Source organism: Oreochromis niloticus, linkage group LG5 (genome assembly GCF_001858045.2).
Source record: "Oreochromis niloticus isolate F11D_XX linkage group LG5, O_niloticus_UMD_NMBU, whole genome shotgun sequence".
Lineage (NCBI taxonomy): Eukaryota > Metazoa > Chordata > Actinopteri > Cichliformes > Cichlidae > Oreochromis > Oreochromis niloticus.
This window is the reverse complement of record NC_031970.2, coordinates 17,971,776-17,988,288: the sequence shown is the minus strand read 5'-3', so window position 1 is coordinate 17,988,288 and position 16,513 is coordinate 17,971,776. Positions and strand designations below refer to the sequence as shown.

General features: G+C 42.9%; 1 protein-coding gene across 2 annotated transcripts; it reads left to right on the top strand.

The window, feature by feature from the left end:
- Positions 1–823: 823 nt before the first annotated feature.
- On the top strand, positions 824–14,914 carry prdm2b (PR domain containing 2, with ZNF domain b). 2 transcript variants are annotated; one of them, XM_005453464.4, is made up of 8 exons: positions 824–1,138; positions 2,861–2,978; positions 3,856–3,959; positions 4,242–4,394; positions 6,075–6,201; positions 8,316–8,420; positions 8,540–13,083; positions 13,206–14,914. In XM_005453464.4, exons 2-8 carry the CDS (start codon positions 2,864–2,866, stop codon positions 13,221–13,223), a joined length of 5,166 nt encoding a protein of 1,721 aa, XP_005453521.1. In that variant the 5' UTR covers positions 824–1,138; positions 2,861–2,863; the 3' UTR covers positions 13,224–14,914. The 2 variants fall into 2 exon arrangements, with proteins under 2 accessions (XP_005453521.1, XP_005453522.1); XM_005453465.4 differs by lacking the exons at positions 824–1,138; positions 2,861–2,978; positions 3,856–3,959; positions 4,242–4,394; positions 6,075–6,201 and adding an exon at positions 6,212–6,640.
- Positions 14,915–16,513: the final 1,599 nt, after the last annotated feature.

Sequence of the window (16,513 nt, the reverse complement as noted above, 5' to 3'; positions counted from 1 at the left end):
TGCTTTAGCTGTTTATCCCACCCACTTTTTTGTGTATGTGTGTCGAAATAAAGGAATCAGGTTTGTGTGAACTGCTGTGGTGCTCAGAGTGATTAGAAACTTAAAATTTATAAGTCTTTTTTCTCCATTATTAATTTAGCATTATGGTGATCTAGCGCTTTGATTGTGTTAAATAATCTAAAAAAAAACGGTTGTCCTGTATTTTACTTAATCAGACTGACTGACTGAATCATGCAATATATAATTATATGTATATTCATACTGATGTTGATGAAACCAGCTATTGTAAGGCCTTGCTTCCTCAGTTAACATACATAATACATACACACACAATACATAATTTTCCTGAGGGATTAATGACGTATTCTGATTCTGATTAAGTACTTTTACTGAAAAGTTTTCACTCGGCTCTCATTTGAACTTGTTTCTACATTATTCTGTTAAAAAAAATCTTAATAAGTTAACAAAATAAATTAACCAACACGTGCTTGTGCTTTTGGAAACACTAAATCCCATTTCACCCCCGATATACCTCCCTCATTTTGAAATGATGTATATTATTTAAATTCTAAAATACTGCCCTATTAGATTTAGAATAACCGCAATAGAGATATGGCAACAAGGAAGCAACAGCTCCGTTACTTAAAATGAAAAATACATAAAAACAGAGGACGCATTGACACCCTTCTGCCTGCATTTCCACTTCTTTTTTTGAGTTCCTCTCTGCTATTCATGGATGCACAGATGGTACCAGCCTACAGGCCCATTATGCTCACAGATGAATCTAAGCAAGGTACTTAATTGGCATGGTTTCATGTTAGGCTGCAGTGTGGACAGGACTTGGACCACTGCTTGCAAGAGAGGCGAGCAAGGGAGCCTTGCTCTTGTCGTCCACAAAAAAGAAAGAAAGAAAACCAAAACACCCCCCTCCTTCCTCGCAGGCTGACTTGAGAATTATATTTGCCCCATCGCTGTGTGTGTGAGCACGGGTCTGAGAGGCTGCCTCTCCCAACTCCACTACACCGCGATTCGAGTCACTGAAAAGGCTTTCGACTCAAGCCTCCCTCCATCCGCCATTTTCAACAGATTGACAGCAGGTAGAGCACAAAAATCACAAGTTCCCGGTGAAATAAAGCAGGTAAGTGCGCGTATGAGTATCCTAAACCCAACAAACACCTTACGACAGGAAATATTGAGGGAGAAAAACCGCTCCAACCACCTTACTCCCGGCCAGCATCGGGAAGAATAAGGGGAGCGGACGGTTTGCCTACAAGGGTAACAATAAACTGCATCCTTCAGGCGCTTTAGTGTAAGGCTTCCAGTCTGTTTTGTTTGCTTGGATCAACTTTTTTTTTCCTTTGACGATCTGAGAGAAAACGCTTTATAATGCGCTTTACGCACACACCCTAATTAAAATCTCTTGCTGTTTGTTGCTTGAACTTCAGCTAGGGGGGATTTAAACATGTCTGATCACAACTCCAGGAACGCCGGTGGTAGTAAAAGAAAAAATATATAATCAATCTACACCGACTGGCCAATAAAAAGTTAAGCATTTTAGCCTTTATTTTAAAGGGGCATCAATAGCTCAAGCTCGAGTGCCTCAAGTGGAGACAGTGAGGTTTATTGTCTCAGCTATGCCATTTATCTGCCACTGAGATAATGCAACCTCATCATTATGTCATGTTACAGTCGTTAAGGTCAAAATATCTGCTAGTGAACCGCTCGGGTTTTATATCTCTTTATTGGATTGAGTGTAATAATGCGTATGCCTGGTCCACAGAGCCACACATGGGTCAGCTGCTTATTGTTGTCCCTAACAAATGGCTTTTCTGCCAGTTGGGATACAAAGCGAGAGACTTAAAGCTCAGTATGTGCCTGTTATGGAAATAGTTACAGGATTAATTTGCTGAGCTGAAAGTTAATTCCGTGATTAGTTAATAGACAGGAAAAAAAAACCCCTCTAAAACCAACAAACAAAAGATTATTTTGGCTTTTTTTCTCTTTTATTTTTTATGAGTGTAATTTGAAAAGTTTCTGTTAACTTGCACAGCGTACTGATACTAAAGGTGTTAAAGAGCGGCTGCCTGCAAGGCTCTAAGTGGAGTAAGATGATGCTTACTAAATGAATGGAAGTTCACCAGCTTGTGCTGGAGAAGAAACTTGGAGGGGTGGAAATAACAAATGGCACTGACAATTAAACCTGAGAGCTACATTATTAAACTGAAAAGGAATAATATTACACACATACAAGTACACAATCCCTGATTTTTTTCCTTTTCATGGGTGTTTTTTTTTTTTTTTTGCCTCAGTTGCACACTGACTGAAGTCTGTAGTAAATGATTGTTTCATATGCACAATATACTGCTGTATCGCGATACCGCTGAGAATTATTCTTTATAATTCCTGTAAATCAGCCTTACTGAATCTGAAGCATAAACCTTTTAGCTGCTTATGCATCTGGGGAATAAAAATGGCTGCATAATTATTCAGAGCCACAAGAGGCTTCTGTAACAGAAGCTGACGAGGAAATATCTCCAAAATGCTGTCTAGCTGTGGTCAGATTTGCATGCTGCAACTTCCATGTCAGAAAAAAGAACAGCTGTTTCTTTTCAAGAACAGGAAATGGATCACTATAGATAATAAGACATTGTAAGTTTTGCTTTTATCTACTATCGGATCTCAGTTTTATGGACAGACGAGTAAAAACGCAGCATTTTACATGTTGGCGATTAATTCAGTTTGAGAGCGTACATTGAAGTGTGCCACAGTGTTTTAATCAATTTGAATATAACTGCAGATGTTTTAATGAGCCAGGTGCTTTTGACAATCAATGAGTGCTGCTTCATGTCACTTATTGCAGGTCATGGCTATTACTGGAGGTACAGTGGAGTCTTTGAATGAAATTCCAGCTCATGTGTGGAAAGGTTTGCCTGACTATCTGAATCTGGGGCCTTCTGCTGTAAATCAGAGCCGCATTGGTGAGTAGCCGGTCTCATTTCATAACTGTAACAACTTCTGTTAGGACTGGCAACATGTTGAGTTTCATTTGAATCTCACGGCAACATAACCTTGAAACAGACTTCCAGCAACCAATGATTGCGGGGCAAAGCGAGACCAGGCTGGGCCAGAAAGTGAAACTTGAAAATGATAACTGAATCAGAGCTTAAACAAACATGAACCTTAGTGCAAGTCATCGGAGTCAAAGGCTTTGAGTGTTTTTTTTCTAACATGCCTCGTGCATGCTTACTCCTTCAAAGAGTCTGTTAGATGCATAAACATCTCGTGGTGCTAAACACCCGTGCTTTACAGCTAGACAGATACATTATAAGGACATGCAAACATGCATTAAATCAAGAAGTGTGGGTTGTATTGATCTGTATTTGAAATCAAAGTGAGCAAATGCAATAAAATAATAATGAAGAAACTGATCAAAGAGGGGAAAAAATCAAAGCAAGGACAAACCAGGATATGATACTGCTCACCTTGATCTCCTATCAGACACAAAATCCACCGGGTTGAAATATAGTTGCATAATTATTTTATCTCCTGCTGCTGCTAACTGATTTATTCTGTGCACAAAGTTAGAATTTAAACATCTAAATCAGTCCTAAAATGACCCCCCCCCCCCAAAAAAAATGACTTCACTGAGGTTTATTACATAGCGTATCATGCCTATCCTTACGATTATCAACACAGACTCTTAAGGTTTACCAAAATATATCAGTCATGGCTCTATTTTATAAGTGTGCCCACATATCCCCATGCATTATTAATAAATGCATTAATATATAACTCTCAGATGTGGCATGAGTAAGGTGTCTTTGCTTTTTATTTATTTATTTTTATTATTTTCAGGTGTTTGGGCAACACGAGTCATTCCTAAAGGCAAGAAGTTTGGTCCGTTTGTTGGAGAGAAGAAGAAAAGGTCCCAGGTGACCAGCAATGTTTACATGTGGGAGGTATGTTGCAGCCCTCCCCCGGCTCCTTTTCCCTAAAAATGCGCATAGCCACCTTTTTCTGTGATAATTGCTAATAACGAGCCCAGCTGCATTCTTTATCAAGCAGCAGCAGTTCAAAAGAGTTTAGGAAGTCCTCTGTGTGCCGTGAGCAAGTTAACATAAACATTTGGAATTTTCCGAGGCACAAAATTAAAAAACTCTTTACTGCATCTCTGTTTCTGATTTAGATTTATTTATTTATTTGTTTTTTTAAAACGTCACCTTCCCGCTTGTGTTCTGTAGGTTTATTTCCCAACACGGGGCTGGATGTGTATCGATGCCACAGACCCAATGAAGGGGAACTGGCTGCGATACGTTAACTGGGCCCGCTCCAGTGAAGAGCAGAATCTTTTCCCACTGGAAATCAACAGAGCCATTTACTACAAAGTATTAAGGGTAGGTTAAACACATTCTCGTGTCAGCGCGTTGCATGTGCGACTATGAATATATGAATGTACTGCTGATTAAGATCCTCAGGGTTGGATGGTTTTTGGTTAGATGAACTTGGATGAACTTGAGACACCCGGGAACATTGTTTTTGGCCCTCTTGCTCTCTGCAGAGTTGATGTAACCTGTCACTTAACAGCTGTTGTTAATCATCAACCACAAATATAGGCAAAGGCGTAATTGATTTGCCTCTCTTTGATTAATGATTTTCTGCTGGAGTGTAGCGGCTCACTATGGTGTCTCCCGAGCCGTCTGGATGTTTCTGTGAAGGATTAGAATTAACAGTAAAAAACACACCCAAAAACCCTAAACTTAAACTGGGCGTATTTATTTGTTACAGCAACATGAAAACAAATTCTATGTGAGAAAACAGCGAGGCAGTCTGTGGGGGCTATGGCAGTCTAATGTAGCATGCACTCACTGGACAGTTCATTAGGTACACCTCATTAGCTGCACATCCATGATGTGAATCTCCCATATCAACACATTTATTGTTCAGGTGCTCTACTGGATTGAGATCTGGTGACTGTGGAGGCTATTTAAGTACAGTGAACTCAATGTCACGTTTAAAAAAAAAAACAACAAAAAACAGTTTGAGATGATATGAGCTTTGTAATGAGGGTATCAACCACCAGCAACCGTGCCACCTTGAATCACCTTTCTTTCCCATTCTTATATTTGATATGAATCATGTCTACATGTCTAAATGCACTGAGTTGCTGCCATGCATTTGTTTGCATCACAAAAACAGTTAAAAAGGTGTACCTAATGAAGTGACCAGTGTCAGTATATGATTTGTTTTAATTCAGTTTTATTTATATAGCGCCAAATCACAACAACAGTTGGCTCAAGGCTCTTTGTATTGTAAGGTAAAGACCCAACAATGACTCAGAGAAACCTCAACAATCAGGCGACCCTCTGTAAAAATAGCACTTGGTAACAGTGGGAAGGAAAAACTCTCTTTTAACAGGAAGAAACCTCTGGCAGAACCAGACTCAGCCATCTACTGTGACCCATTGGGGTAGAGGGGAGGAAGATGGGACAAAAGCTGCACTGTGGAAGAGAGACGAAGATTAATAGTAACTAATGATTAAATGCAGACAGATGTATAAACACAGTGAAAAAGAAATACTCAGTGCAGCCCCCAGCAGCTTAAGGCTATTGGAGCATACCTAAGGGTTAAGGGGTCACCTGATCCAACCCCAACTATGGCCTTATTAAAAAGTACTACATCAGTGAGTTGTATTGGATTGTACAGGTGTACATTTACCATTTAAAGCAAGAGCATTAAATTGGTTATCAAACAAAAGGCTCAGATGACGGTAACACCTGTAATTATCCTCTAAGGTACCCCTTCGAACTATTACAAAAAAAACTGAATTTGAAAGTTTAGATGCAGTGTGATTTATAAAGCCTTTATAAACCTCATAAAGTGGTAATTAACTGCGTTAATTTTGAAATGACAAAGTTTATATGTTGCATGCTTGTTCCTATTGAGATTATTCTTAAAACACTGTCAAATACCCTAAGCCTTTAGACAGATTAGATGCACAGTAGCCCAAATATCCCCGTTGCCTCTCAGCAAGCCGGGCTGTGATTGGTAGGCGACCTCATCTCTCATTGTTGCAGCCTATCGGGCCGGGAGAGGAGCTGCTGGTGTGGTACACTGTGGAAGACAACCCTGAGATAACAGCTGCACTAGAGGAAGAAAGGGCCAGCAGTCTGAGCAGGAAAAATTCAGCCAGAGCGAGGCGAGGTGAGGCCTTTTACTTCATAACCATGATGACATTTGAGCGCTTTGTTTGTCCCTTGTGGCAGATACGCAAATTAGCCGGGGATTGTTTTGCTGTGGAGCCCAGCCGAAGTTGTAAGTGGCGAGCTAGCGAGCTACAAATGAAGGAAGGCTAGTGGAAGCTAACGTTAACGGTCGCGATGTGCGGGGCTTTTCTTTACTTTCGTATCCGACTTTACATTCGCCCATAGCGGCCGATTTGGCTCTAAACGCCGACCAAGTGGCTACACACGGGCCGTGAGATGACTTGTTTAGCTTTCAAACGAGACTCCGAGCAACTTTTTTTTAGCAGCTTTTCCTCATCTGGGTCCTGACGTTGTCGAGGATGTGACCTTCCTTGAGTTCCTAAAGCGTGAAAGCCATCCATCGGCGAGCCTCTCGTCTTGATGATGGCCTATAGCAGGTTAGCTAACTAGCCAGCTTCCTTATCCAAGCAGAGGCTGATCGAGGGGCCCATCTAAGTATTGGGTAACAGGCTGAAATATCACGGTTGTATTTTTGCATGTAGTGTTTGAAATCGGGCGATACATCGCTGGGGTCCAGAATAACCAGTTCATCGAGTTGTCATACTTGGTGTTCTGTGCTAGCAGTAAGCTAAAGGGCTAGGTGTGATCGCACGGACATCTCGGTGTGCAGTAAAAGAAGGGAAACTGTGTGTGTGTGGAGGGTAATTTTATTATTAAAAACTTATCGCTGGCGGTGAATACACAGGCATCCACTATGTAAAAGGTCGAGGCAGAGTTATATTCCGGGTTGGCAAACAAACTTTCCGTGACACAACATCAAAACAAAACCAAAGAGTAGCAGCACACAAAAGTGCTTCTGTGCCTTCTCCCCCTTCTCTCCTCACTTATTTTGAAATAAATAACGTATAAAAACGTGAAAGTAAGCAGTAGTACCATCAGCGCAGGTGATAAATTCCAAGAAACGGTAACCTTGGCTGTTGTGTTGTGTGCCACATTTCCATTTACCAGCATGAACTTTGAACATGTTATTTCCATAAAAGACAGCGAGCTCTCACCTTGTCATGAGATGTCGTCAATACATGACTACAAAAAAGAAGGCAAAATTATTAAAAATATGCAGTGTGCAATGTCAAAAATTGGTCAGTGTGGACTGTTTTGCTTTAGAGTCTGCTGTAAATGTATAATATTCCAAGAGTACAGTGCAGTATAATGGAGTACATCTGCCCACATTTCATATATAGTCTTATAAATGACTTGACTTGCTATTAACATGTAATTAATAGCTACATTCAGCGGGCAGAAACACAAATCCTTCATTATAACATCAGAAAAAAATAATCTGAGGATTGTGAGCTATACAACTCTACAGGCAGTATGTTGTCCCCCCTAATGCCACTGTACTGCAAAGTGAACCTCAGTAAATTAACCATCCAGCCTTTGGATCAGCAATGATCCATATTCCCTAACCTGTGTGTGGTGTAGTTGTAGAGTGACTGCTGGATTTAAAAAAAAAAAAAAAAAAGTTTACACAAAGATAAATTGTACAAAAGTGGGCAGTGGTGCAGCTGCTGTGGATTTGGCAGAATGGCTTTGGCCCTCAGATGACTGACGTGCAGCATGTGTTTCTTTGCTATGAACTGGGCTTTGAAGGCCAGGTCAGATGACCCTTTGACTCCTTTCAGTGACAAGGAGGTGCAGGGGAGACTCCTGAGTCAAACTAGACAGGCATTCAAAATATGTCCTGTTGGGCTTAGTGTGAGCCTTAATCATTAGGTAATTGTCACATTTAAATGACTGATCCATATGACCTCATAATTGAAATACAATTTAAGTGTGCTTAAGTGTAATCTGCATGCTTATCATTGCTGTAAATTGTAGTGTGTACAAACTGAAAGATTTGCTGTACAGACCTGAGCAATCGCTGAGGAAATATTTGAGCTGACTTTGGTGTAGAACTTAAAGTCAGTTAAAGTAATCTGGCAGCAATAAAAAAAAATATCAAGAGGAAAGGATATTACAGGATACTAAGATAACTTTTCTTGACTAAAGTTTGTGATCAGTGATCGAGCTTTATACAAAGTGATGTGTGTGTGTGTGTGTTTGTACTTGCAGCAAGAAGAAAGCTGCTGGAGAAAGCCAGACAGGCTGGTTTGGGTGGATTCAAGAAAACGAGTGGAACCAAACCTACTGTCAAGGAGATGTGGGATGGGGAAGGAGGTAAGTTTGCTTATTGTGAAGTAGTCGATTTAAACAATTTTATTTTATTTACTTTTTTAACTGCTACCTGTGTGTTGCGATTACTTAAAACATTTGATTAATTTTGATATGTTTTGCAGGAGTGAAGGGGACGGAGAAGGATGGGACGCCGTTATCCGTGCAGGAAATCAAGACAGCGCATTCACTGGGAAGCACTGACCATAAAGATGTACAGGACATGTCAACAGCATTAACAGACAGAGGAGACTTGGAGGAGGCAGAGGAGGATGAAGAGGACGATGAAGTAGAAGAAGAAGGAGAGGAGGAAGAGGAGGAGGATGGTGATGATGTGGAAGACTCAGAAGCTGCTCTGCATTTAACGGTCACTGATTCCATGTTAAACAAACTAGCCTGCCCCGAAGAAAGCCACGGGGATGCACAGGTAAAGTCGGAGTCTTCCTCCCTAGCAGGGCGAGAGCCAGAGGTTGATCCCGATCTTGACCCTGATGGTGACCTTGAGGGTGATCCACAAGGAGAGCCCTATCCCTGTCAGCACTGTGAACGCCACTTCGCCACCAGACAGGGCCTGGAGCGTCACATACACATTCATGCCATGAGCAACCAGCAAGCACAACTTTTCAAGTGCCGCTACTGCAATAAATCCTTTGGCTCACAGGTGGGACGGCGGCGGCACGAGAGACGGCATGAGAGCGGCTCTAAGAAAAGGCCCGGCTATCTGGCTGGACCTGCCAGTCCTGTGGTGCAGACGGATTCAAGCCCTGACTGCACCAGCCCAACTACTCACTATATAGCCACAGGATCCCAGTTTACAGGAGGACAACTGCACAACTCTGATATGCAGAGAAAGGAGTTGGGGCCTCAAGTTGACCGTCCCTTTATGTTGGATGAAAACGGGGAGTCAAAAGAACTCCACCCCTGCAAGTACTGCAATAAAGCCTTTGGCACACACACTAACATGCGCAGACACCAACGCAGAATACACGAACGACACTTGTTACCAAAGGGAGTTCGCAGGAAAGCTATGCTGCAGCAAGAGGCAGCGCGGCAGCCTGACGGGTCCCCCAGCATGAGCCCTCCGACAGTCTACGTTCCCAGTGCAGACACGGAAGACGAGGCAGACAGGGATGATTACGCGGTTGACATATCCAAAAACATCTCTGAGAATTTGAGCTTCTACATTGATGGCAAGATCGTGTCCACGAGCGCAGTGAGTACTTGCGAAGTGATAGAAGTGGACTCGAGATCTGCAGCTCTGTTTGGTCTGGACACCGTCATCCTCAACCCAACTCAGATCAGTCAAGCGCTGAAAGTGGAGACTAGAACAACTAACACAAAGCAAACCTCCAACACTGGGCAGCCCGCAGCTAAAAGGAGAACATCTACACCCCCGCTTATTCCCAACCTTAAAGTGGAGACGGAAACTTCAGCGTCATCTTCATCATCGTCTTCCACATCTTCCTCATCCAACTTGTTAGTGGGAGGTCTGTATCAACAGGCCACTGATTCATCGGCTTTTCAGCGAGAGAAAAATGTTTACCTCTCGCCGAAGCTCAAACAACTTCTTCAGGCGCAAGACATTCAGAAATCAACCGTAACTCTGATAACAGACAGCCATAAGCTAGCCTCGCAGCTGTCCGTCATGCCGCTGCAAGGGTCTTCAGGGAAGTTTAAAAGAAGAACAGCTTCTCCTCCGTCGTCGTCTCCGCAGCTCAGCCCTGCAAGTAAAAAGGAGAGCGGTAAAGTTGAAGTGGCAAGCTCATATGCTCTTAAGGTACCGAAGCTGGAAAGCCAGACCGCATCGCCTTCTGAGAGCCTGATGGACAAAGATGACAGGGAAACCCTGAGCCCTTCTGGAAATGCCACCCAAAACCAACCTTCCTCTAGTAGCGGAGGAAATTCCTGTAATCAGCAGCCCTTGGATTTGTCAAGCTCTGTCAGCAAGAAGAGTGAGAATTTGAACAAGATGCTCGGGGACTCGGCTCTTGATTTAAGCTTCCATCGGAAGACCACAGCCGAGCCCGAATCAAAGGGGAATGCAACACCACAGCCACTAACCAAAAAGAGAAAGCCTAACACCAGCATGCTTGCAAAGGTGCTAATGAACGAGTATGCTGGTCTAAATTTGCCGGGAGATGAGGGTCCCTCGACTCTGGCGAACCTAAGTTCTTTCCCTTCTCACTCTCCTAATGTTGCATCCGATTCAGCCAACCCCTCTCCGCCATCTTTGACCCCCATGACCATGACTCCCTCTTCACCCGGGACTTCTAGCGTCACATCCCCGACGCCACCCCCGCCTGTACTACCCACCATACCGTCTCCACCAGCCATGCCTAGTTCTCCTCTCTCTCAGCCTTCGGACTCATCCTTGCTGAGGCCTCTGCCTGTGCTCTCGCCAAAAATGTCTCCAAGATCAGTTGAAGAGAAATCCCACTTGGAGGAGGAGAGCTTCTTAGCTGAGGAAAACAAAGATGAGGAGGAGAAGCACATCTCTGAGCTGCTGGATTCCCCAGACATTTCACTTAAAGGTCCCTCAAATGGCTCAAGTACACCGAGCCCTCCGGAGCCAGAATCAGTCGATATGCCCACTACAGAGGATGATGTATCGCAGACTGAAACTTCCAACAGTCTGCCTAATGGTAATCAGAACCATGACACTGTCTCTGAAACTGAGAAACCTGACTTTGCTGCTATCTCATCCCAACCAGAATCCTCATCCTCTTCAAAATCTCCTTCTGAGTCACGTGATTCATCCTCATCACAAGCTTCACAGTCTCCCCATCCGATTACAATAAAAGAAGAACCTGAGCACTGTATAGATGAGTTATTGGGTACTAGTCATGCCTCTCCGTGTGGTGTTGACTCTTCTCCTCAGCCTGCTGCTGCTCTCCCTGCTGCCCCTGAACCGACTGATAAAACTGCTGAGCCCGAGGAAATTGACATGACGTACTGCAAGACTTTTGTGTGTAATGTGTGTGAAGAGCCGTTTGGCTCCATCAAAGAGCTCAGCGGACATATCGTAGAGCACGCTGCAGACTGGCCGTTCAAGTGCGAGTTTTGCGTCCAGCTGTTTGGTGACGCTCCAGCCCTGCTTGCTCATCGAACGACACTACACGGAGTGGGCCAGATCTTTGTGTGCTCCATTTGTTCCAAAGAGTTTGCCTTTCTCTGTAACCTCCAGCAGCATCAGAAGGATCTGCATCCAAATGAAGCATGCTCACATACTACTGTAGAGAGTGGGAAACTTAGGCCACAGAATTATACCGATCCTTCCAGAGCCAAAGAGGAAAGCAGTCCCTCAACACCAGCGCCTGAGATGGCTGATGAAAATGCGCCACCCAGCGACTCTCATTTACTAAAGGAAGAGCCAGATGTTAATGGAAATCATGCAGAGGAGGGGGCAGAGGACCCCAATGAGGAGCTGTACACTACAATAAAGATCATGGCATCAGAAGGAGGGAAGCCTAAAGGTCCTGATGTCCGCCTTGGCATTAATCAGCACTACCCCAGTTATAAACCACCCCCATTTCCTTATCATAGCCGTTCCCATGCTGGCTCTGTGGCCTCGGCTACAAACTTCACCACCCACAACATACCACAGACTTTTAGCACTGCCATTCGCTGCACCAAGTGTGGCAACAGCTTTGACAACATGCCCGAACTGCACCAACACATACTGGTCTGTGCCAGCGCCAGTGATAAAAAGCGTTACACTCCCAAGAAAAACCCCATCCCTCTCAAGCAAATAGTGAAGAGTCCAAACGGAGTGGCGTCCGCGACAGCAGCCACTGCAGGCCAGAGCGCTTTCCGTAGAATGGGTCAGCCAAAGAGACTTAACTTTAATCAAGACCCTGGCAAAACAAAAATGAGTGCCCTGAGCAAGAAGAAAAACCAGCTGGTGCAGAAGGCAATTTCACAGAAAAATAAAACCGCCACGAATGCAAAGAAGGCTGCCATCAAAGTGGAAGAAGAGCACACCTCTAATGTCTGCCCCCACTGCAGTCGTGTGTTTACTTATACCGCGAGTCTGACTAAGCACATGGCGGTCAGCTGCCCCATGAAGCCTGTTGTTGTTAAAAAGGGCAAAAGAGGTCTGGCGGAGGTGAAAAAAGAGCCAGGGTCTGTGGCAGATAAAAACACGAGTCTGAGGAAAAAAGCATCTGACGGTGAAGCACATGCAGAGACTGAATCTAAACCTTTGGGGAAGACCAGGGCTCGTAGCTCCGGTGGTGCAGACCCTGAACGTCTCCAGGCAAGAAAAGGGAAAACCCCTGCCGCGGTGGGCCGACCAAAGAGGCCCGCCTCCTTCCCAGCTCCGGTTCCTGCAAGCAAAAGAACTAAAAAGGGCCAAATTCAGTATTTACCTCCCACCCCTACAGCCGTGGACACTCCTAGCGAGGCTTCACAACGGCCAGCCATGAGAATGCAGCGTATGGGCAAAGAGGCAGCACCCAAGAGATTAACGGAGGCCAAGTCATCATCATCATCACCGCCATCAACAATGCAGCAGCAGCAACAACAAGTGAAGAAGGAGGAGCGGTTCTCTCTTCGAACACGGGAGAGAGTGGGTGGTCCCGTCACCAGGAGCTTACAGATGGCCAGCACAGCTCCTGCTGCTGAGGTGAAGACTGACGAACCACCAGTTCAAGAGCCAAAAGACACTCAGGTGAGTTAGCTGTTGGCTTACTGCAGTTACACTGATGTCACACTGATGTCATGTTTTTGAAGCAATTCAAATAACTGACCAATCATTGCCCTGTTTCTGTTTGTTTGCCCCCCCCCCCGAAGGAGGTGGCGACGAAGTGAGCCATGTGACATTATTGATCTCCGTCTGTTCACCGATCAGGCAGCACTCTGGAGTCATCGTGTAACCGAGGACGCCCTTTGTGATGTTTTGCTCAGTTGTTGTTGTTTTTTTTTTCCTACTCGAAACATGTCAAGTCTGCTTATCTCAACTGCCTTTGCTGGATTTAAGGAGGGAACTCTTTATCTTCCATCCATCTTATGAACTGAACTGAGCCTCGATTTCTAGCCAGCCTTGCAAAAACAACAACAAAAAAAAACACAAAAAAAGGAAACTGTAAATGACAGTGAGTTAATATATTCAATGTGTGTCCTTACTTGACCCAAAACAGTAAGATTAGGGCTCCGTTATTTTTGGAAAGCTGACATATTGCAAATGGCAATCATGTATCAGTTAGTGTTAGGGAAACTTGTTTATTATTATTATTTTTTCCCCCCTTTTAGCTCTTTTTTTGTTTTTATTTGTTTTATTTGGATGTCTCCAGAGTCTCTTAATGCATGAGCTGTATAGAGTTAAAAACTAGATTAAACCCGTGCCTCTCCTTGTGGGCACCTACTTCAGTTTATACATGATTTGCAAAGTATGTACGTTCGAATTTCCTTTTTTTGTAGTCTTTATATTGTAGAGTATATCTTATTTGTTTGGGAAACAAAAATGAAAAAGGGCAGTACAGTTTACTGCAACAATTGGTCCTCAGGAACACTGTATATGCGTGTGGTAAGTATGTATATGGTTACGGTTGGATGACAGCTCTTCCTTAGGTTTAAATCTCATGTCAAGTGTCATGTTTCTTTTTTTTTTTTACTTGCTTTCTCTTTTGTTCATCTGGTGTTAGCAGGTGATTCCTGTTGTAAAAATGTGATGGGACTGATGTCGGAGTCTCCTCTTTAAAAAAATAAATAAATAATCAAAATAATTTTGATATCACACATTAAGCCCAGTGTTCTTACAGCACTTTAAAACAAACTGCCAAAATTTCAAGCTGGATCGGAAAGCCTATTTATAAGAAACATGCGCGTAATGGAATGTATTCAGGTCTGCTGCACTTCTCAGATGCTGATAATTTGCCCCAAAGGGCAGAAAATTATTCTTCCAATCTCAGATATTTACCTTTTTTTTTTTTTTAAAGCTTTTCTGCAAAGACATCTGCAAACTATTTGTTATCATTAAGAAGTTTGATACAGGAAAATGACCCATGAACCAAGTTTTTGTTTTTTTCCCTAAATGCCAAAATGCATGATACACTTGTTATTTTTGTAAGTGGACGTATACAAAGTCGCTTCATGTGTTCTTTCTCATACGAAAGCCACAGAAGTGCAGCTGAAGTTTTTTTTTTTTTTTGAGGACTGTGCCATTTCTGTTTCAGTGAATTCATGTGTACTTCACGAAAACCTCATCAAGGCCCTGCAAGTGAAAACGTTCGTTTCTGCAGTGTTCGACCCACCTTTCCCACTCGCATCCAGTTATCTGACGGCAAACACGCAGGCAGTGCTTAAACGCTCGTAGCATGTTCTGGGAAAGTAAATTGAACAATATGATTAAAAGCTAATTTATATTTCCATGAGAAATCTTCATGTTTTGCCTTTCAGTCTCATGAATTATGTATTTAAGGATGAACAAAGACAAAAATCCCAAATGACCTCATGTAAAACGTTGCTGTAATTGACATAATTAAAATACGTTTTTCAATTTGTGTAAAGCTTTATTTGTTCTTTTGCTTGTGGGACTCTCAGTTATACGCAGATTTTTGAGATTTGGCTATAGAGAGGACTGGGAATTTTTTTTTTAATTGGCAGCACTGGGCTTGATTTAAAATATGTACTTGTGCATTATCATGTACTGATGTAAAAAATCAATTTGTGAATGTAGACAGAAAAGATTTGATTAACTGAACTCATAAGCAGGTCTGACTCCTTTTATATACTGAGACCTTTTTCTTTCTTTTTTTCAAACATAATAGATGTCCCTGCCATTGGAGCTGTCATAAAGTCTTTCACATTACATTTACTGATTACCTTCTCCACTTAGAGTTTGGCAGGGACTTCACCCAATTATGAAAAATGAATTTTAGTTTTCATTCTATTTGACTTTGATAGAAGGTAAGATCTTGCATAAATCATGCGAAGTCGCCGCCTTTGCTACACGGGTTGGCATACTACGACCGGGACTGGGGACCCGGGGACCCCGTCAGCTGGTTCCTGCAAGATTTGTATCTATTTTGGGAGCAGTTTGCTAGTCAGGTGGCTGATATGTGAGTCGTGCATTACCTTAAACTCTTGCCTCTGTGGTGTGGGCCAGCATAGAAATGGGAAGCAAATTGTGTAACAGTTATATGATTCAAAGCCCTATTGGGCACAGTGCACGTTAGATATGGCTGTTTTGTTTATGGACTTTGAAAATAATTAGACTAGAACTTAATCTTATAAAATATAAAGTGTTGTGTAATTTAAGTCAGGTTTGACTGTCCTCCCTCCAGGTGTGCATTTATATATTCTGAATGGTCACTGATAAATAACAGTTATAAATCCTTGCAGGGCTCATGCACAGGCAGCAAAACAAAACTACTGTGCACACGAACTATGATGAATAATTCAGTGTTGTGCATATTTGTGATATTTCTGTCACTTGCACACTGCTGCTTCTTATTTACGAATAGTGTTTATTACATTACAATATGTAAACGCAAATATTTAATCAGCCAATCACAGGGCAGCAACTCAGTGCATTTTGGCACACAGATGTGGTCAAGACGACCTGCTGAAGTTAGTGAGCATGAGAATGGAGCTGAAGGTGATTTAAGTGGCTTTGAGTGTGCCATGGTTGTTAGTGTCAGATGAGCTGGTGTGAGTATTTCAGAAACTGCTGGGATTTTTTCCCACTCAACCATCTCTGGGGTTTACAGAGACTGATCCAGCAAAAAGGAGATGTCAAGTGAGCGGCAGTTTTCTGGGTGAAAATTGCTTGTTGATGTCAAAGGTCAGAGGAGAATGGCCAGGCTGCTTCAAGCTGTGAGGACGACAACAATGGTAACTCACATAACCACTTGTTACAGCCAATGTATGCAGAAAAGCATCTCTGAAATCAGAACATCTTCTAATACTGACTCGGATGACACTGCTGTCAACTAAGAACAGGAAACTGAGGCTACGGCTCACCTAAACTGGGCTACAGAAGGTTGGAAAAACATTGCCTGGTCTGGTGAGTCTCACTTTCTGCACCTTGACCTTTCACCAACTGTTTGTATTCGACTCCTTAATGAAATTTCCTCCCTCAAGACATTCCTGAGATGTTG